Source organism: Sinocyclocheilus anshuiensis, unplaced genomic scaffold (assembly GCF_001515605.1).
Source record: "Sinocyclocheilus anshuiensis isolate Anshui unplaced genomic scaffold, SAMN03320099.WGS_v1.1 scaffold58, whole genome shotgun sequence".
Classification (NCBI taxonomy): domain Eukaryota; kingdom Metazoa; phylum Chordata; class Actinopteri; order Cypriniformes; family Cyprinidae; genus Sinocyclocheilus; species Sinocyclocheilus anshuiensis.
Genome location: NW_015547688.1, coordinates 2,437,225 through 2,459,171, shown reverse-complemented (window position 1 = coordinate 2,459,171; position 21,947 = coordinate 2,437,225). Strand labels below are relative to the sequence as shown.

Below are 21,947 nucleotides of genomic sequence, written 5' to 3'. Positions count from 1 at the left end.
AGCTGAATTTTCAGCATCATTACTTCAGTCTTCAGTGTCACACGATCCTTCAGAAATTATTCTAGTATGCTGATTTGCTGCTCAAGAAACATTTCTTGTTATTATTTTCAATGCTAAAAACATTTGTGGTACTTAATATTTTCGTTGAAACCATGATACAGTTTGTTTCAGCATTATTTGATGAAAAGACAGTTCAAAAGTACAGTATTTATTTGAAATAGAATTTTTTGTAACATAACAAATGTCTTTACTGTCACTTTTGATCAATTTAATGCGTCCTTGCTAAATAGAAGTATTAATTTCTTACTGAACACAAACTTTTGAACAGTAGTGTTCTATTTTATTCTCTTTGCTCTATACTATCTTTTTTTATTTGTTTATTTAAAAAAGAAAAAAAAAATTGATGCTCCAACACTATTCTATTTCTATTCTACTACTTGTTTTCTTTTTATTTAAAAAAGAACCCTCTAACACTAGCGTTAGGCCTGGGCGATAAAACGGTATTGATATTTATCGACGGTACACCTTCTTCGATAGCGGTATAAAAATTGTTCGATATAGTGCACGATATAGGCAGGTGCTATGAGTGACGTTAGGAGTGTGTCAGGGAGCGTCATCAGTAGAGCACGAGATGCGGTGATGTACGTGACATTGTATTTTAATGTTTTGTTAGTCTAGCCCACGAGACACACCGCTGCGGTGTTATTCATTCAAAATATTAGAGAAACGTAGTAGCTTAATGCGTAGAAGATCTTGATTAGGTCAAAGCCATTCACACAGATACATATTCAGCACATTTTTAGATGGACAAATATGACTACTGCACTCGCGTCTCACACAAGAGAGGTAGCCATGCAAAGTTAAAACAGTTTAAACTTTTAGAAAACACGTCACGAATTTGTGGAGGTTTATTCCTTTTCACTGCGTCTCTTATGTTTTTAAATGCAGTCTGTGTGAATGGCTCTTCGGCTTTTTGCAACCAATGCATTATACGTGATGCTGTTTTGTTCACAATTTATGAAATTTACGAAATTATATTTGATTTATACGAGTTAATTTAGACGTAATGCACGTTTTTTTATAGACCGTTATTTCCATGCGTTGACAATTTAATGTGCTGCATTATTTTGCTCATTGCGCCCTCGGGAGACAAGCCAAAAGTTTAACCTATTTAATTTGCATATAAAACATTAGAAATTAGATATTTGCTTAATTTTTATTTTGTGTTTGACTGTTAAAACTAAAAAAATATTTGTTATTTGTCTCAATAAACTGAGTTAATTTAAAAATACAGTGGTTAAATGTACAATTTTTTTTCTATTACTCTTTGTTTTAAAAAAGGGTATAAAAATGTCAATAATTATCGATACCGAATGATATGAAACATTATATCCTTGATACATATTTTTTTAGCTATATCGCCCAGCCCTAACTAGCGTTCTCTATTCTTTCTATTCAATCCATTTGTTTTCTTTTTATTTATTACAAAAAATGATCCTCTAACACTAGCATTCTCTATTCTTCTATTCTTTCGACTTTTATTTATATTTAATTAAAAAAAATGACCCTCTAACACTAGCATTCTCTATTCTTCCATTCTTTCGACTTTTCTTTATATTCAATTAAAAAAAATGACCCTCTAACCCAGGGATAGGCAACGTCGGTCCTGGAGTGCCGATGTCCTGCAGAGTTTAGCTCTAACCCTAATCAAACACACCTGAACAAGCTAATTAAGGTCTTCAGGGTTACTAAGGCTACAGGCAGGTGAGGTTTTTTTTCAGGGTTGGAGCTAAACTCTGCAAGACATCAGCACTCCAGGACCGACGTTGCCTACCCCTGCTCTAACACCAGCATTCTCTATTATTCTTCTATTCTATCTACTTGTTTTCTTTTTATTTATAAAAAAAAAACAAAACAAAACTGAAAGACTAACCGAGACTTGCGTATCATTGCTCTTTTGTTGGTTTTGATTGCTTCTATTGTCCTCATTTGTAAGTCACTTTGGATAAAAGCGTTTGCTAAATGACTAAATTTAAATGTAAATGCAGTGCATACATTAGGAAGTATAATCAATATCCTCATTTCTATTTAGTCTTTATGAGTCCAGCACACAATGGCACACACGACAAACCAAAACATTCACACAGGAGGATGTCAAAGCAGAGAGGCTTGTTTTCTTTCTTTTAAAGGCTCAGAGTTGTGTGAGGTCTAAGTTGTATGAAGTTGCAGTGGTAATCAGATTTTGGCTGGTTATAAGGGTGAAATATTTCTATTGATTCAGCGGTTTTTCTCAACGCTTGTGTTTTAGCAAGAGGACGGCTTTCTTTCTCACACGTACAGAATGTCAGCCATCACTTTGTCCCAGAACACACACAGATGCTGCACAATGACAGAGGCCCAGGGATAGTGAACACACACAAACATTTCCACACAGACACTACAAAAGGACCTGCAAGCTTTTGTGCATCAGGGACTGTGAGAAATGGGCCATACATACTACATGCATGCTCTAAATAAACACAAACACAGAGTCACGCAGATATCTATATACACGCGCTCACCTTTGTTTTGGGGTATTCCCGGACTGCAGAGCACAGTAGTTCTGACACATCGTCCTGCATTTCCACCAGTGCTTTGTGACTTCCTGACAGCTTCTAAAACAAGAAAAAACCAAAACCTGTTACATGCTGTGTGCAAAATGCATCTCATTTACAACCTTATACTTATAAAGCATATAGAAAAAAATTATATTGTATTTTTCAACATTTACAGGTTTTTTAGGCAGACAGGAATTTATAGGAATCTGGTTAGTATAATATACTAAAACTAGCACAAAAACCTACAGATCTAAACACATTTTTGTAAAACTTAAAGTGACCCAAATGAAAATGAAAAACAAGTCTTAGATAAATAAAGTGTGAATTTATTAGTAATTCATAAAACTATATCATTATTAATAAGGCGTGTAATTATTTGATTCTGGTAATTTTCTGGAAGACACACAAATGCAATATTAAGAACTCGACAGGTATTACAAACTGGGTTGCGCAACTTCCACTTCCTGGCCAGTGCAGAAGTATTTCCTCAGTGTTCATTCACCACTGCACACACCCACGCTCACTCCACTGTTAGTACTGCAGCAGCAGAGAGAGCTGCTTGCATAATGCAACAGTGCATTTACACCCAGCAGCTAAAGTCAGTACAGGCTCTTGCATCCGGCCATTTAGGTGTGTCGCGGAGCATTTCAAGAGCACAGGTCTTGAAAACATGAATATTTGAGATGCCAAATGGCCATCGTGTTAGCTTTGTCTGCCAACAGTTCCACAATGATAGGCTGGAAAATTTGCTGACATTCAGTGAGAAAGAGGCAGTGAAAGTACAACATGTCCTTCTTTACAGAGCTCACAGAAGACTTCTGTTTACCGTGTTAATGGCAGGCAACAGTGCTGGAAACTAACTAAAGACAACAGGCAGCAACAGCAAGGTTCAGTGCTGCTAACAAGAATTGTGAAAAACACAAACGCAACTCTAACTTTGTACCAAAATTATGCTGCCTTAGAAGATACATTCTTTTGGTCAAATTCTAAAGCAGCATTATATACACTACCATTCAAAAGTTTGAGGTTAAATACAAATTACTACTTTTATTGAGCAAGGACACATTAAATTGATCAAATTTTCAGTCAAGACATAATGTTACAAAAGATTTCTATTTCAATATTTTTCAATGTTGATAAAAACATATTTCCTGAGCATTAAATCGGCATATTAGATTGATTTCTGGAGGATCATTTGACACTGAAGACTGGAGTAATGATGATGAAAATTCAGTTTTGCCATCATAGAAATACATTTTACAATATATTCAAACTTAAAAGTTCTTTTAAAATGTAATATTTCATTTCATTTGTTTTTATTTAATCAAAAACACACCCAAAATTTTGGCATCCTTCACAGAACATGTCTTGTGAAGGTAACTGCTTATGTGCATTGTAGACAGCAAAGCAACTATTTTTAAAGTATAAAGCATTAAACTTGTTGCAGAATCTTCAACATTTATCTTGAAATATTCTTAAAATATTCCTTGGCGACATTTTAAGTCTGAAATCAATATCCATTTCAATACATTGCTGTCTCAGATGTGAATCAGGCTCAGTTCATCTGTATGCTGCATGAGAACTGGAGGAACTCCATTCAGAGACATCAGCTGACAAAGTAGAGCATTCAGCCTCCATATGGGCATTACCCTTCATTTAAATTAAATGACATCAAGACAATGGAGCGGTCACTGAGATAACCCATCAATCATGAACAGTTAAGAATTGTGATTTGTCTGAATCATGCACACACATTATTCAAATAAAGATGTGGAGTCTGACTCCATTAACTAATGGGAAAGGCAGGAAGCCAAAGGAACACACAGCAGCTCGCAATGAGAATGCTAATGTACAGTGGCAAACTAAACAGGGGGCGGCACTTCCCCTGTAATGGAGTGTGCGGAGGGAGGAGACTGGCTGTCTTCCAAACTCCAGTGAGATACCTTGCCGTCTATTAACTATCTACAGAAGGAACAACATTAATGGTCCCTCACACCTAAGTGCACAAGACTAAACTAACTCTCCCAGAGTCTGATGTTAGAATCAGTAACTTTAACTATTAAAATATTTTTGTTAACTGAAAGCTGAAATCAAATCAAATAAATATTAGAACTTTACTAATGATATATAGTATACATAAATTATTTTTTATTTTAAAAATGACAAAAGAATGCCAAAATTGCCAAAAACAAAATATTAATAAATACTATAATATATATTTAATTAATAGGATATAGAATATAAATAATACTAAAATAACACCTGTTAGCATGTTGCTAACTTTTTTAAATGACCTAATAGCAATGAATTCTGGGATTACCATTTCCATGATGCACACATGTAATGCTGTATTATATTTTTGCCAAATTAGGTATGTATAATGGTGCATAATTCTGCTATTTGCAAAAGCCTTTCTGTTGGGAATGTCTCTATGATGCCAGACTTCTCCAGTTAGGAAGCTCACTATTGTTTGGAACAGAGGCGATATACTTTTTCTGAGGACATCTCTCAGAGATTTGAAAGTGAGGGACTTAGTTAACAGATCAAATCTGAATCAATGCATTCAAGAGAGGCAGAAGCTATGATTACCTGTTGGAAGGGGTTGACCTGACCCACGTTACATGTGAGGTAATACTGCAGGATATCTGTAAAGAGAGAGAGGCAGTAGGTCAAGAGCAATGACATGAAAGAAATCAGCATTTATTATCTAGATGAAGACCCACTCAGGTATGACGGCTTTTCCATTTCCTTGCATCTATAAGCATATAATACAATTTATGCACTGTAAGTCATTATAAACCTGCAACATTCTACAAATCGTTTCTCTTTTCTTTACGTTTCACATCTGCCCAAAGCAGATGAACCCACACACTGACACACTCATTTACTGAGCTCAGAGAACCCACAGCAGCCATGTCAGGTATCTGAACAGCTATATTTCCAACCACCAGCATCTCTAGATTCCGTCCACAAATGCCTCGCTCGCACAAGCTAAGCAGAGCATCTAATTTCTCTCCTGCAGAGGAGAATTTCCCAGTCAATAACTAATCCCAGACCAAATCTGCAGATCTTTTTGCATCAATATTGAAGGAAAATCTGTAGGATGAATTCAAACATGCTAAAATGTGTTTAGTTAAAGGGATAATTAAGATATTTTTGATGAAATCCAAGGGCTTTCTGACCCTGCATAGACAGGCCCAAAACATCGTTAAAATAGTCCATGAGACATCAGTGGTTCAACCTTAATGTTATGAAGCTACGAGAATACTTTGTGCACAAAGAAATGCGTCGTGGTACTCTCGTGAACGCACATTGAAGACTGACACAGAAGAGAAGAAATTGTTGAATTTAGTCATTATTTTTGTTTTCTTTGTGCACAAAAAGTATTCTCGTAGCTTCATAACATTAAGGTTGAACCACTGATGTCTCATGGACTATTTTAACGATGTCTTTACTACCTTTCTGAGCCTTAAACGTGTCAGTTGCTTTGCTGTCTATGGAGGGTCTGAGAGCCCTTGGATTTCATCAAAAATATCTTAATTTGTGTTCCGAAAATTAATGAAGCTCTTACGGGTTTGGAAAAACATGAGGGTGAGTAATTAATGACAGAATTTTCATTTTTGGGTGAACTATGTCTTTAAGGGAAGTCTTATTGGTAGCTGAGCGCGTCATAAATTAGCCAAAATATTGAATAAATGAATAAGACTCTAGGAAGTCTTAGGGGTGTTCAGGAATAACTCTTGCCTGGTGCAGGAAGTTGCAAGTTTTATTTGCTTGTCAATAAATGTGCATCAGTTATAGGTGTCATATTCGGTTGAATTTAATTGTGATTTCTACTATTTTTAGTAAACGTGAACAGAAAACACAATCACACATTTGAAGAGTGCTGCCAGGCCATTGAGGATTTTTACAAGGACTGAAAAGAAAGACGAGAGCTGAAGGTAAATAGTAGGTTAGTATCTCAAGCTTGACGTTAGCAACACCAAGGTCATGGGTTTGATTCCCATTAAATTACAAGTTTAAAATGTACCACACACACACACACACACACACACACACACACACACAAGTTTGGGTTCTCACACTTTTTCAATTGTGAAGTTGATTAAAATTACCATGCAATGAATCTGATCTGTGAATGCAAAGATGAATGGAAATGAAGCTCTAGACTGCAGTGTTAAAAAAATACTTTCTATTTCTGCACAGGAAATGGTACTAATTCACACAGTCCTCTCACAAACCTCCACACGCCAACGCAGATGGAGTCTTGGGCCATCTTCATGTGCAGCTTGCAGCAGCTTGCGTGGACGCGAATCAAAAACGGACACATGCGTCAGAGCGGTGGGTTTGTTGAGGAGGAGTATGATGCTTTCATCACTATCATTAATACACACGTGGAGACACACGTGGCAGCGGTCACAGGGAAAAGTATAACCTGCTTATGAACAAGCCAATTCCCCCATCCCATACAACTGGCCTCCTTGATTGCACTATAAATGGCATAATTATGGCAATGATGAGGGGAATAAACTGGCCTCTCAATTATATCCATGGATGGCTGTATACAAAAGGCTAAACTGAGCGTATAGTGTAGTAGTGGAGTTCAGTGCTGGATTTATAGGTTGTAACAGTATTCAGTGAGAGGGCCAGAGCCCCACAGGCTCATATGTCATGTGTAAATAACCTCCAGTAATTGGATGTAATATTGGGTGACTGATGATGCCCATATGAAACCGAACAAAGACAATGGAGTGGCTTCCAAAAACGATCTGAGAGGAGGCAGAGCTTTAAATCCCACTCACGACGCGATGACTGCAGGCTGTAAAAGATCCTGATTCACGCGAGGCAGGGGACACGCCAGCGCACTGACAGATCTTATTTATGAAGTGTTTCACAAATATTCTTCAATGATGATTGTAAAATTTAACATCCTTCTGCGACGTTATCAGATGAGTAAACTGCATACATAATGGAGGACAATTATAGCATGCATTACTGTTCATTTTTTAAGAGGAAAGCATTTAAATTAGATACATGTTTGGACTATTGTCATCTTCTGGGTTTGAAATTAATATCGAGTGAACATCAAGTAGACTTGATATGAATAAACTTTGTGATGTCATTTAAATAAAACAACAACATATAAACTAGTAGGTTAGCCCATCATAACAGAGCTTATTTACATGTAGAAGTAGCCAAAGCATTTGGCCTAATTCTAATCAGGTATTCTATTTTTGGTATAAAAATGAGTAAAATAAATAAATAAAAAAAATGTGTAAAGCCAGGCTAATATAAAACAAAAGTGTACCATTAGAAATGAAATGAAGAAAATAAAAAGTTCCCTAAATTTATGATTTTAATAATTTCAAAAATGCATCACAGTCTGTATAATGGGCCCATATGGCCTCTTTAAACAACTAGATTCAGTATTAAACAGCGCAGCACAGAAGACATGCTGGGATACATACTGAGGCTTTCCTCACAGAAGAGACACGATGGATGGCACAGACATGCAAGTACAGAAATGTCTTGGTTCTATTATTGGGAAACGCAGTAGGATGAGTCAGTCTAGGACAGTGATAGCCAGAAGGAACACACTCAGAGCTTTCTTTGTGGTCTCCATCTACAGCCATTAATGCTTCCGGCTGAATTACTGCTCCAAATATAGTTCTGGACTAAAGCGATGTAATTAGTGGAAATGTGTAAGCTAAAATCTGATGTGCATATTTTGATGATGTTCCAAAGACTTATTTTATTCTAGAATGGCGAGACAAATTCTGAAAACCCACTAGCAAAATATTTTTTTCCTCATGACGCAATCATACTTCACCAGTATTTTATCCAAACTATTCATTTTGCTTCTCTTTTCCACATAGTAATACACAGTGACTGACCATGACTGACAAACTAAAAAAAAAAGACAAACAAGAATCAAACTGTGTGCTATATTCCAATTCTTCAGAAGTCATGTTATAGTTTTGTGTGAGGAACAGACTATATTTTGTCATGATTTTTTTTCAGTGAAAATCCTCCCCTGCAGTGAGCTGTTAAATCAAATAATGAATCATTGAGTGGAGTAGATTTTTTTTTTTGAGCCAATTTTTTATGAGCCACTTCATCTGGTGATGTGGTAACAATTAAACTTTGCTTTTCGCTTTAACTTCCGAACAGTGTTATTTTAGTATTATTTATATACTATTTTAGTCAATTTGATTCTATTTTCAGTAATTTTATGTGCTATTGTGCTTAATTTTATTTCAGTTTTAGTTCTAGTAAATTTAGTAGTCAACTTACTTCAGTTTTCTAATTTCTGTTTCATTTTTTTAATTTTAATCTAATATTTATACTTTATTTTAGATATATTTCAATTAATAAAAAACATTTTAATGGTTTTAGTTAATAACCATTTAGATAACACCACTGCTTCAGAAGACTTAATGCACAAGTCACATGGAGCACTTGCTCATGGTCACTACAAAACTGTGTTAGACTGAAAAAGCCAGGGTGAAATCTCATAATTCTCCTTCTGAGTTACAAGTCTGGAAAAACAGCACGAAGAATACATATTGGCAGAATGTTCAATTTTGGCTGAACTATCCCTTTAAGGACTTATTTAGAGCAAATGAGAGGAAGACTGCAGATAGGAAGAACAAAGATAAGAATAGAGCCCAGAAGACACACAATTACATGGGTGTGTGAAGCTGATAGTCACATGGTTTATCATCCACATTCTTCAGCGGTTTTCTCTTCCTTTCCTCTTATCTCTCTCCTCTGTTCTCCAGAAGTTCTTGCTGTAGCTCTTCTCTTCTCAGCCGACCAACAAAGTGATTAATCATAACAGATGCCAACGTTGACATATCAAACCTGCTTCTACTACATGAAAGCATATAGAGATCCACATGCATACAAACACACTTCTGCTTCCTGCATAGCACCAACTCTAGCGGTCCTTCATCGAGTCCCAATATAACCTCTGCATCTCCATGTCTAACCACAGGTCCAACATAATGAAACCTTTTAAACACATTTAACAGGATTCACACATGTTCAGGCCAGTGCAAATGCTTCCTTTCCAAGGATTAAGTCATAGGAAGACCAATTTCCAATGGGCCGTACCCTGCGGCCACCTAGATTAGGCTTAACCAGAATATGTGAGCATAACTTTCCATCATCAACATCTTGCTCCGGCCACCCAAAGAGGAACACTCGGACACGCAAAACAAACACAGACTGAGAAAAAAACACCCACACGGTTGTCTCTTCCCCTGATTTACTGAGAGCATCCAGCCTCCTGTGGATAATAAGGTCACTTTGAAGAGGAACTGCTATGTTGAGTAATGCTGATAAAGTGAGGAAGAGAAAGTCAGAAGGAACGCTTCCTCTCTGAGCCAACAGGAAATGAATGCCTGCGTGACCGCTCATCCCTCAGAGAACACGCTCCTCCGTCAGGAGATGTAGGGCAGACTAAATTCAGACAGACTCGCAAGTGATTCAAAATAACATAAGCATCTTACTCACAAATCAGCAGGAGGTGGAAGAAAGAAAAAAAAGATATGTAATAGCTGTGAGATTTGAAAGAAAACTCTTGAAACAAACCTTTCTTGATAAGCATATACTGCTCTGACACCTTGGTCATGTACATGTCAGGCGCCGCACAGAAGTCACTGAAGCCCTAAAATGAGAAAGAAAAGCAAACAATTAATATTAAAGGAGAATATTCTACACTTTATATAGCATGCTATTTTTCCCTGAAGTTAAAACATGTGTTCTACAGACAGCTTATTCATTAAATTGATCAAAAGTGACAGTAAAGATATTTAAAATGTTACAAAAGATTTCCAATTCAAATAAATGCTGCTACTGTATGTTGAACTTCTTATTAATTTCAGCTTTCCCTTCTATTTAACTTTCTATAAGAATTCTGGAAAAAAAAAAAAAAAAGATTTCATGGCTTTCACAAAAAATATTAAGCAACACAAGAGTTTTCAACATGGATAATATAAAAATCAGCACTTTAGAATGATTTCTGAAGGATCATGAGACACTGAAGACTGGAGTAATGATGCTGAAAATTCAAATTAAACCACAGAATAAATTATATTTTAACATTTTTTTTTAAATATATCACAATATTACTCACTTTACTCTATTTTTGATCAAATAAATGCAGTCTTGGTGACTGGTAAGAGGCTTCTTTCAAAAACATCTTACCAACTCCAAACTCTTGTAGGATAGTGTTTATATTTTAAGCTGTGATTTTTAGCGACAGTGTTTAATTAGCATCCTGCCAGCTTGCTGTGCTTTAACTGGTTGACAAGTGTTGTTTTTAAGACGGCATGTCAAGCTAAAAATAGTCTAACTTTAAAAAAATGCACCTTGAAATCCTTCAATTCTGTTTAACTGCATTTTGGAGTAGCAAGAAAATATCTAATCTAAATTTCCCTTAAGAAAGGCATGCAATCAAGCCCTGGTGAATCTGAAACTAACCTAGTCATACAGGGACTTTCATGCAACTGATTTGCCAACTAGTAGTTGGCAACCCACTGACAAGTCCATTTTGACTAGCTTTGACTTTGATCTGTAGGTTTGTACATTGTTAATATGAAAATTACCTTGATTATATTTGACTAACTGCTGTTAGTGTGTAGATTCTGAGTGTTAGATTATGTTTACAAAAAATTGCATGACATCTCCCCGTTAAAGCAGTTGTATAATATAACTATGCTAAAGAGGCTGCTAATCACAGAGATTAACTATTACTGGCTGCTTTATGTAATTCCACAGTTATAATTTGGGCATATGCAGTAAGATATCAAGACGAAGAAGCATCACTACAATACTGTCCTGCCTCTGTGTGGAGAAGTGTTGCCATGGAGACACTCACCGAGGAGACAGTTAGTTCCAGACCCAGTGAGCCCCAGCTGATTACCAGCGCCAACACACCCAGAAAACACACCCTGAGAGAACACAGATAATCAGCATTTCTGCCATCATTATATACAGTGTACACATATTATCATCTTTTAAAAGGTTGGAATCCCCTCAACTGGGCTTTTCTGCTTAAAAAAACCTTTCATCCCACTACAATTTTCAGAACTTTCATCTATAATATGAATTTAATGGTGGTAAAATTATAGAAGCAACAGTGGGATTCAAAACCATTAAGTAATAAGCACACATGGATTGCTATCATCCATACAGCACGTTGTACAGCTTCCATCTGTACCTTTAAATAAGAGAACACAGATAATCAGCATTTCTGCCATCATTATATACAGTGTACACATATTATCATCTTTTAAAAGGTTGGAATCCCCTCAACTGGGCTTTTCTGCTTAAAAAAAACTTTCATCCCACTACAATTTTCAGAACTTTCATCTATAATATGAATTTAATGGTGGTAAAATTATAGAAGCAACAGTGGGATTCAAAACCATTAAGTAATAAGCACACATGGATTGCTATCATCCATACAGCACGTTGTTATATTTCGAGCCTCACATTTGTGTAAAACAAACTTCTACAAAAATATCTGCTCACCTTCATATCTAATGCCCACGTTTGAGCATAACATTTAACATATTGCAGATTAGCAGACTGTAAACATATATGAAATAAAATACAATAAATATTTATTTATATTATTTCTTTTTAATTAGCATATATATGCAAATAAAAAAAAATAAATATTTTTTATTTATTTTTTTACAGTCTGCTAATCTGCAATGTTAAATTTAATTAAAAGAGTTATTTCCTTGTTTTAAATATAATTTCTTTATCTCTCTCTCTGTGTGAATATATAAAATCAAATACAATATTTATTTATTATTTTAATTAGCATATATACACACACATTAAAAATAATTATTTATTTTTTAGTCTGCTAATCTGCAATATGTTAAACTTAAATAAAATAGTTAATCATTTATATTTTAAAATATAATTTCTTTATATAAATTTATTCAAGGATGCTTATTTTATTGGAGGGAAGAAAAAAAAAAAAATCTGAATTCTTAAAAAAAAAAATACTGTTTGCAGCATAACTCTAAAATCAACATGTTCCAGATAAAACAGTCAGACACTGAAGGGAATTTTTTGGTGATGTGTACATTAAGAAAAATTATGCTTCCATCTGTACCTTTAAATAAATGCCAAGTCAAGTAGTATCATGAAATGCCACGAGTCAGGATTGAACTATGGCAACCTAAAGATTTCACGCTTTTAGCAAGTGACAACTTTTATTGCAGAGCAAATCAATATCCTGACATTTATCTTCTGACATGGCCAAAAGTCAAACCTGCCTTTTCGCTATATAATGTGAATGCGAAACGTTAAATGTCTTAACGTATAGTGAATAAGATAAGCTAGAGGAAATCGGTATAAGACACAGCAGGTTAAACGACTATCCATAACACTGTGTTTTTGGCAGGTCTGGTGGAAGTAGTTGTGCACTATCTGCTAAATGACTGAACATGATTGGCCCCACAACATGTCCCTGAGGTACTCCAGCACACATAGGAAACCAACATACAACTGAACAGACCTTCCAGAGAATATCTCGCTTACTTACACACAATAGCACTGTTCCAAAATCTAGTATGCCGCCTACCTACCCAGACAGCATTTTAAGCTACACACTTCCAACACAAAGGCTGTTTCAAAGGATAGGCATGCCACACAAGACAGCTAAGACAACACAGCATGTATGCTTCAATGAGAAGGCAACCTAGAATCTCTCCCACCTTTAATACCATGACTGAGGTGCCCTTGAGCAAGGCACCGAACCCCCAACTGCTCCCCGGGCGCCGCAGCAAAAAAAATGGCTGCCCACTGCTCCGGGTGTGTGTTCACAGTGTGTGTGTTCACTGCTGTGTGTGTGCACTTTGGATGGGATAAATGCAGAGCACTAATTCCGAGTATGGGTAACCATACTTGGCCACATGTCACTTCACTTCATTTATAAATCTATATACAGTATATATCTCAATAAATACATTCCATCTAATAAAAATATACATTTTAACCAATGTTTGTGTGCTTTGCTTTATTTGTATTCTTAGAGTACAGAATGCAACAGTGGGGTTCCAGAAGTCAAAATCCATTTATTTTCTCCATAGGGGAATTGATTTTTAACAATAACTTATAGACCTTTAAAGACAGACCTACTGTGAGCTATGAAGTTGTTAATCAATGGTAAATGCCTTTGTTGAAGCCATCAGCATCATTTTAACTTATTTTTTAAATCTGTTTTTAAAATAATCATGTTCAAGAGTGGAATTCCTGGTGAAAAACTAAATCTAAAACAAATCAGAGAACTGACAAGCAAATCGCACCAAAACACGGTACACAGTTTTGTACCTTTGATTTGAAGCAGAAAAGTATTTGAAAATCAGACAAAATGACAGTGGCAGTATTGGATTTTAAGGCCATGTCAGCATCTGAGGCTAAATTGCAAAAATTGCAAAAACTGAATTACAAAAAAAACAAAAACCAAAAAAAAAAAAAAAACAACAAAGAGAAGTTTACATAAATACAATAAAATAAAAACCAAAGTTAAAAATATAGCAGTCAAGATTATACAATACCTTTAGATTTATACAGGATAAAAATTCTAAAACCTGGACAGTCCAATAAAACGATTCATGGAAAACATACAGAGTTGGGCGACAAAAAGGCAAAATTTGTAATGTTGTGACTTACCTCTTAGATGGTTGGTTTGGTTAATGGCTTATAAAGAAAGACTTTTTTTTTTAAATACTTATGGGGAAAAATGAATAGGAAAAATACTACTGGAACCAAGGCTGCTGAAAAGATGGGTGGACACTGTTGCATTGTTAGCTTTGTGACATCTCTAGTTGCGCCCCAAATTAAATAGTATCCAGTTTGCCCTATACTGTCTCGTGTATGAATTTTATACGGTTATTTTTGTCATCCAGCATAATGTGATTTTTTCTTTTTGGAATTTTCAGTGTCAACACACTACAAAAGAGCATAGAAGAGTGCATAAGTACACCGATTGGGATACTCTTATTGGTGAGTCTCTTAGCACTTTAAGGCCCGGTTTCACAAACGGGGCTTAGCTTAAAGGGGTCATATGATGCTGCTAAAAATAACATTACACATCGTGACGTAGGTATGTGGGGGCGTGTTAGAACGAGCCATTTTAGGTAGGTGTGGCTGACTCTTAAATTTTATAAAGAATATCTCTTTGGTTTTGAGACTTTAGTCTTTGCAACTTTACAGATCTTCTTTATGCACCAAGAGCTTGTAACACTCCAAAGAGAAAGGAAAAATTGAAATCGCATCATATGACCCCTTTAAGCCAGGACTAGACCTTAGTTCAATTAAGATATTTAAGCAAATTTTACAAAAATGCCTTAGAAGAAAACATTACAGGTGTGCATCTTGACACAGAACAATGACACTGACATATTTTAAGATATGTCAGAGCACGATATTTTCAGTTGAGACAGCTCAAACATGCATTTTAGTCTGAGACTAGCTTAAGCCTTGTCTGTGAAACCGGGGGTATATGAGGTAGTGTGGCAGAAAGTTACTTTCTATATAGAGCGGTTTTGGAACAGTGCTAATGTGTCTGTTTTTCGAGCTATTTTGTTGTTCAGGCACTGTGGAGAGCTTGTCACACAGTTGTTTTTCTGTGCCATCTCTGATTTAAAACTTCCCAGATGGTGGGGGGGGGGTCAGAGAGAAAGATACTTTATAATTTCTCTGTTGGAGCTAAAACAGAAGAGCATAACTAACACTTCATAAATCAATCTTGTGTACCTCGAGTGGATGGCTCCCTGACAACTGAAAGACCTTTGTGGGTCAGCAGATCAAATATTGCTGGTCATTTGCAAGTTTCTGTAAGCTCTATTTACCCTGGTGTACCACACATGACCCAAAGACACATCCATATGTCGAGCCTTACCCAATCAGAGTTCCTTTGGAGTTGCGGATAAGGCCGAAGAGCACCAGCAGGCAAATGAGCACATCAAACAGCAGCAGACCCAGGTAGCCCAGCCACCTAAAGACAACAACACATTAACATTACAAACACAGCAAAACCCACAATCAATGTAACAGACACTGTACGACAATGTATTGCAAACTCAAAAATGGTAACACTTTAAGAAACATTAACAAGTCATTAACAAATAGTATAAGATGCTTCACAGATCTGTTGTCTCTTGTATATTTAAATAATGAAATATAAATATATGAAAAAGGGTCAATATGCTGTTTTTCTTTTAAGAAATTTATATTTTTACTAACCAAGGATGCACAAAATTGATAATTCATAAGGTTGCAAAAAATAATAATAATAATATTGTAATAGTATTTCACAGTATTGCTGTTTTTACTGTATTTTTGATAAAATAAGTGCAGCCTTGGTAAGTAGGGGTGGGCGATATACCCACCATAGTAATTTGTCGACTGGTAGAGATTTTTGACTATTGTCTCTATTGCGGTTACACGCTCACGTAACGTTGCTGCGCTAAGTGGTCACGAAAACATTTCATTTGCACGCGTTTTTAAGCATTTCGATTTAAAAAACAAGTGATTTTGAGCCATGGAAACTCAATCAGCAGCCAAACAGAACTCATTTCACTATATGCACGCTAGTGATGCGCGGATGGCGGTTATATCCGCGGGCGCTGCGGATAATCCGCGGATCGGGTGGGTCGGGTAATAAAAAAATGCATTCTGATTATTTGCGGGTGGGTCGCGGGTGGATAAAATAAATCATTAATGATGCAAGTATTAACTACATTTTCTAAATTATGAACATGTTTTAAATAGGCTACAGAAATTGAATAAACTGTAAATGAACATTAAAAGTTATTCAACAAAACATTATTTAGTCAAGAGCAGTAAGTTTTGTTGCTTGATTAACATTAATAAAAGACGGCACAGCTAGGCTGCTGTCACAAGACCTATTTCACGGATCCAATACTGATACTCATGCGTTTTATTTTGCAACTGTTTACATTAACTTAAGACAAACCCGACAGTACTTTCTCAATTTGGTACTCGCAGTACGCGCTTTGGATGTGACTGTGAGCGCACGCGCCTCTGGAGAGCGCGAGTACCGAATGGCTTAAAAAGACGTGAAAATAATACATTTTTGTGATGATGCAACAATGACCGAATTAGGCGAGTGACAGTTCTGTCAACTGTCCCAAAACACGAATGAAAGTCTTGTATTGCAGTGTGCAGCAGCTCTTGTAGTGCAGGCGAGATGCGCTGATGTGAAGCCACTTTGAGAGAGTGAAAGCGAGAAGAAGCAGTACAGCTGAACCACTCACGCTGTTTTCAACTGATTGATTTAATCTGACAGTCTGTGTGGATTTTTTTTTTTTTACTTATCTAACCTACATGCTATATTGAGTAAGGGTCATTCCACGAAATCAGTGCCTTTTGCGTCCCTAAAAAATAATCAAACATAGAATTAATATAACAAAAAAAAAAAATGTGTGATTTAAAAACAACAATACTATGCATTATTTTATCAATAATACATCAAATTAAGGTCAATGAAATATTATTTTAAATAATTTAAATAACATTTATGCTGATAAGGGTAAGGTTTTTGGCCTGTCCCTCACCGATTTTTCTTTTTCAGCACGACTTTTAATTTGCAAAATGAAGGCAAAATTATACAAAAATCACATTAGCTTATTGTTCTAAATATAGTCTCATTGGCCACGTCCACACAGCAGCAGAATACGGTTGTCAGTCCTGTATTTTAGTGAGTGAATGAATGAATGAGCGGGTGGATAATTTATTTGAAGCTGCGGATTCGGGTGACGTTTTAGCTCATCCGCGCATCACTAATGCACGCTGTCTGAGAGACTGTTTCTGAGCACTGTCAGAGAGGCTTGCGCACGTAAAGATGGTGCTAATAGAGTGTGGGAAAGTTATTTTTGTCGCTTTATTGGCATTGAACAGTTAAATACACACTTGTATGTGTCAAATGCCCGTCTTTGCAAGTATCCTCGTAAACGGTAACCTAGGTCTTAAGTGAAAGCAAACAGCTGAGAAAGAAGACACATGTGTGACAGTATATTGGATCTGGGCAGCTCTTAAAGTGACAGCAGTCTAAGGACTGTTTTGATTACACGCTCACGTGACGTTGCTGTGCTACATGGTTACTAAAATTTATTGTTTGCACATGTTTTTAAGCATTGCGGTTTAAAACAAGTGATTTTAAGCCGTTGAAACGCAATCAGCAGTGAAAGAGAACTCATTTTGCTATATGCACACACTGTCAGAGAGGTGCGCGCATGTGAAGACGGTGCTCATAGAGCACGGGAGTATTGAACTGAGTTAGTTTTGCCGATTTGTAGATTTTGAACGGTTAAATACACACAAAGTATGTGTCAAAATGCCCGTCTTTGCAAGTATCTTCGTAAACAGTAATTTAGGTCTTAAGTGAAAGCAGCTTTCACAGCTGGGAAAGAAAACATGTGTAACAGTATATTGGATCTGGACAGCTCTTAAAGTGACAGTAGTCTATTCTTGCTGTCTGTCATTCATGTTAATCAAACAACAAAAGAGAGAAAATTTCTCACTGCTCTAAATCACTTTTGTAACTTTAATAAGAAGAAATATATATTTAATTTAGACGGTGAAGAATATGCAGTTTTTTTTATACATGTGATTACTTTATACAATGAATGTAGCATTTTTTATGCGTTCTACTGTAGTGTTTTATTTTGTCCTTTTGCTTGTATTTAGTTTCTTATTGTTATTTAATCGCTGATTGTTTTCTTTTCTTCAGTGAGCTTCAGTGATCCATTTACATTTTCAGAAAAGGTAATTTTTTGAAATCAAAGCCAAAATTATTTGGTTTTCTGGCTTTATCCTGTTTGGAAGCCTGAAATTAAACTTATTTGGGTTTTTAGGCAAATAAACAGACCCCAAAGCAATTTCTTTCAGAGAGAAAAGTAAATGGCTGACGAGAGGTGGAAAGAGGCAGCGAGTGAACAGAATACTAATTTCTATTCTCTCTAAGAGAGCACTGTTCACAACTTATGCGATACAGAGAAATCCTTTGAGCACTTTTTCTTTTTCGCCCAAGACTTTTTTTGGATGTTAGAAAGGTTTTACACCTTTAAACAGTACATTTCAAAATGTCTGCCAGAAAAATTTCTAGGGTTGTCGCAACACTAACATTTCAGTTACCAGTATAAGGGATTCCTAAATGTATTTTTTTTTGTCAGCCAAATTTCTTTTACCAAATAAGTTTACTTATTGAAGCAACCCTTATATTTTAAGTTAATATTTTAATAACACTCTCACATGTTCACAGTTCTCTGATGTCACTTAATGGTCACATGACACGCAGGTAAATAAATATTTCTTCTTTTTTTGCAAATGTTTTATAATAAAAAAAATATATATAAATGTTCCTTTATTAAAAATAAATAATGTTCATATACTTGAACTTGAGTACTGAAATCTGTATTCTCTTTTAAATTTTGGAATTGATTTGGTACTGAACTAGAATGTTTGACATCCCTACATATGTCTTTCAGTGATATTGCCATTCCTGTGAAAGAAATCAAAGTACATACCGGTACCAGTCATATAGTTCAATCTGGGTTGCCAGATCCTCCAGGGAGATGCTGAGATCGCTCCAAAAGGGAATGGCAGTCATCTGACGAACAAGCTCACTCCGCTGATCCTGGAGTTTCTGTACGATGGACAGGTAGTCTGTGTGCTTTGCATACTGGTCCTTTAGTAGCCGAAGGTTCTCGTCCACAGTCTGGCTCTGAGCTGATGTACTTTCTGACACCTACAGACACACACATTTGCTTTGTAAGTTCTTTTCTCATGAGCTACAGATCATACAGTATAACATATAAATATGTCATGGAGATTGTCAAGCTCTGGTGTGTTTTTTGGGAGATGGAGCACTATGTGAACATAACCCAGTGTGCATCAGTGCCTCACCAGTCTGTCCACTCCTGACACGGTGCGATTGGCATGGCGGAGGGAGTAGGTAAGCCGATTCACGCCATCACAGGTTTCGCCATTCCCGTAGAAACCAACAGCAATGCCAGCGCTGTAAGGAGACAAAGAGAGAGGCATGAAGAGGAATGGAGGCCTTCAGCAGAGCCGTGGTAACCCTGAGGAATAGGTCAGTAATGTCCCAAAACCCCTGCACACAGCCGGCAGAAGACACAGACAAGCATCTAATTCAGACTCTATTGTCCTCATAACACAACTGAACACACATGAATAACTTATTTAATAAGAGTGAATTCTCACAGATCATTCAGGGCACTGATTTACAGCAGTCATTTTTAAACAGGAGTACTTAGGAATGTTTCAGGGGTATAATAAAATACTAAAAATAAACAATTCATCTTGTGTGTATTTTTGTAATAACCATAAATACACTATATGCATACTGTTAAAATTATTTTGGTTAAGATTTGTTTTAAAGATTTTCTGTTTAACTTTTACTCAGTAAAGACACATAAAATTGATCAAATTACAGACAATTATACAATATATGCTGTTCTTTTGAACTTTCTATTCATCAAAGAATCCTGAAAAAAATGCATCCTGGTTTAGACAAAAATATTAAGTAGCACAACTGCTTTTAACATTGATAAAAATGCTTCTTAAGCATCAAATCAGCATATTAGAATGATTTCTGAAGGATCACGTGACACTAAAGAATGGAGTAATGACTGTTATATATTAACACAAAAAAATTAAATTGCAATAATGTTTCACAAAATTACAGATTTTACTGTATTTTTGATCAAATAAATGCAGCCTTTCAAAAACAAAACAAAAATCTTATAGATGACAAACTTTTAACAGTAGTGTATGTAAACAAATACAGCATAAAAAAAGACTTTTAGAGGTTTAAAATATTTAAAATCTGCTTGATATGGAAATTTGATGGGTTGTAAATAGGAAAGAGTTTAGTATTGTCTGAGAGAAATGAATTCTGAACATTATTGCATTACATATGGCATTACATGTAACCAGAAGGATGCTGGTTCAAGCCTTATAAATGCAAACCTGTGAATAAAACAAATAGCCCTTTGCTCCAAGGGAATGTAATAAGAGCCCTAGATGTTAACGTAATGACTACTCACTTTATACATTTGTACAATTTGCAACTAACAAAATGCTTTTAGTCCATTTAGTCTGTGCACATGTGAGAACCCCAAGAGAAACTAGTGGTCAAATGATCAATAGCACTCTGTGAAACTCAACACAACATTGACTCAGACTGTTGGACTACAACAACAGCGCTGGGAGAAGACAGATGAAAATGAATCGATTGCACTAACAGCTTTGACCAACCAGAGAATCAGGTCACAAACAAACGGCTGCCCCACAAACCCACTGAGGCCGTTCACAGCAATGTACAGACCACCTGCACCAGAGATATGACCACCAACACATCCGACTTGAACTTGTTGCCTCACCACCAGGTGGCAGAAAAGCACAACCCGCCGACGGGGCTTTCAATCCCACTCATTCCCATTCCCCACCCTCTCTCGCTCAAGTATGTCTCCCAACTCCATTGTAAAGCATTCAATGGCAGCTACAATCAGCAGCCACCCCGCTTAAGGGGGTTCTGCGGCTAAACAAAGAGCTATTCACCGCAGGAAAAGCCCCACGGCTCTCAGCCAGAGTACATTTAAGACACATTCCGTGCGTTTGCCAGTCTTATCATTTGCTTCGCGAATGGGCCAAAGTCTAAGTATTAAGATTTCACAATAACACGTGAAGAACCCATTGTCGCTGAAGCACTACGCAGGAAGTCACTTGAGTGAGAGTCTCTCAAACTAGCTCTATATTTTGTAAACATGCAGTTGTGCTAAGACGACGTGGTGTGTTGGTTTTATTCTCCATGCGCTGTGCTGTTCAGACGGGGCTTGTTGCGGCACGAATGTGCAGATCAGGAAGCAGATGTCACCTCGCCGTCCCCCCGAAGCCACGGTCATGTGACCCATTAGAGAGGTCTCAGTGGAGTTCCCAGCATTCCTGCTACACGGTAAATCTGGTGGATAATCTGCATGAGCAAAGTTAACTAAATACACAAAAACAGTCTAATCTCTCATAGCACAACATGAATGGTTAGAGAGTGATACGAGGGCCATTTCTTTTCCAATGTTGTTTGTATTAAAACTAATTATAATGCTACTTGTGTTTACACTACTACAGAACTATGCAATGACTTCACTAAGAATTTATCTGTTTGTAAGAAGCAGAGGTTCACTGTATTTCCCAAGAAGGCAGAAATAAATGAATACTTCAGGACTATTATTTGTGTAAGGTAGTGTTCTGATTTTTTAAATAGAAGATATATATATA

The 21,947-nt window shown here is 36.3% G+C and overlaps 1 protein-coding gene across 2 annotated transcripts in view; it reads right to left on the bottom strand.

Moving 5' to 3' along the window:
- ttyh3a (tweety family member 3a) overlaps positions 1-21,947 on the bottom strand; it is a 77,337-nt gene that overhangs the window by 22,093 nt on the left and 33,297 nt on the right. For both annotated transcript variants that reach the window (XM_016506013.1, XM_016506014.1), the window contains exons 3-9: positions 19,557-19,668; positions 19,178-19,398; positions 15,529-15,624; positions 11,482-11,554; positions 10,194-10,269; positions 5,187-5,242; positions 2,562-2,654 (exon numbers count right to left, since the gene is read on the bottom strand). In XM_016506013.1, coding sequence (XP_016361499.1) covers positions 2,562-2,654; positions 5,187-5,242; positions 10,194-10,269; positions 11,482-11,554; positions 15,529-15,624; positions 19,178-19,398; positions 19,557-19,668 — 727 coding nt within the window. The remainder of the gene's footprint in view (positions 1-2,561; positions 2,655-5,186; positions 5,243-10,193; positions 10,270-11,481; positions 11,555-15,528; positions 15,625-19,177; positions 19,399-19,556; positions 19,669-21,947) is intronic.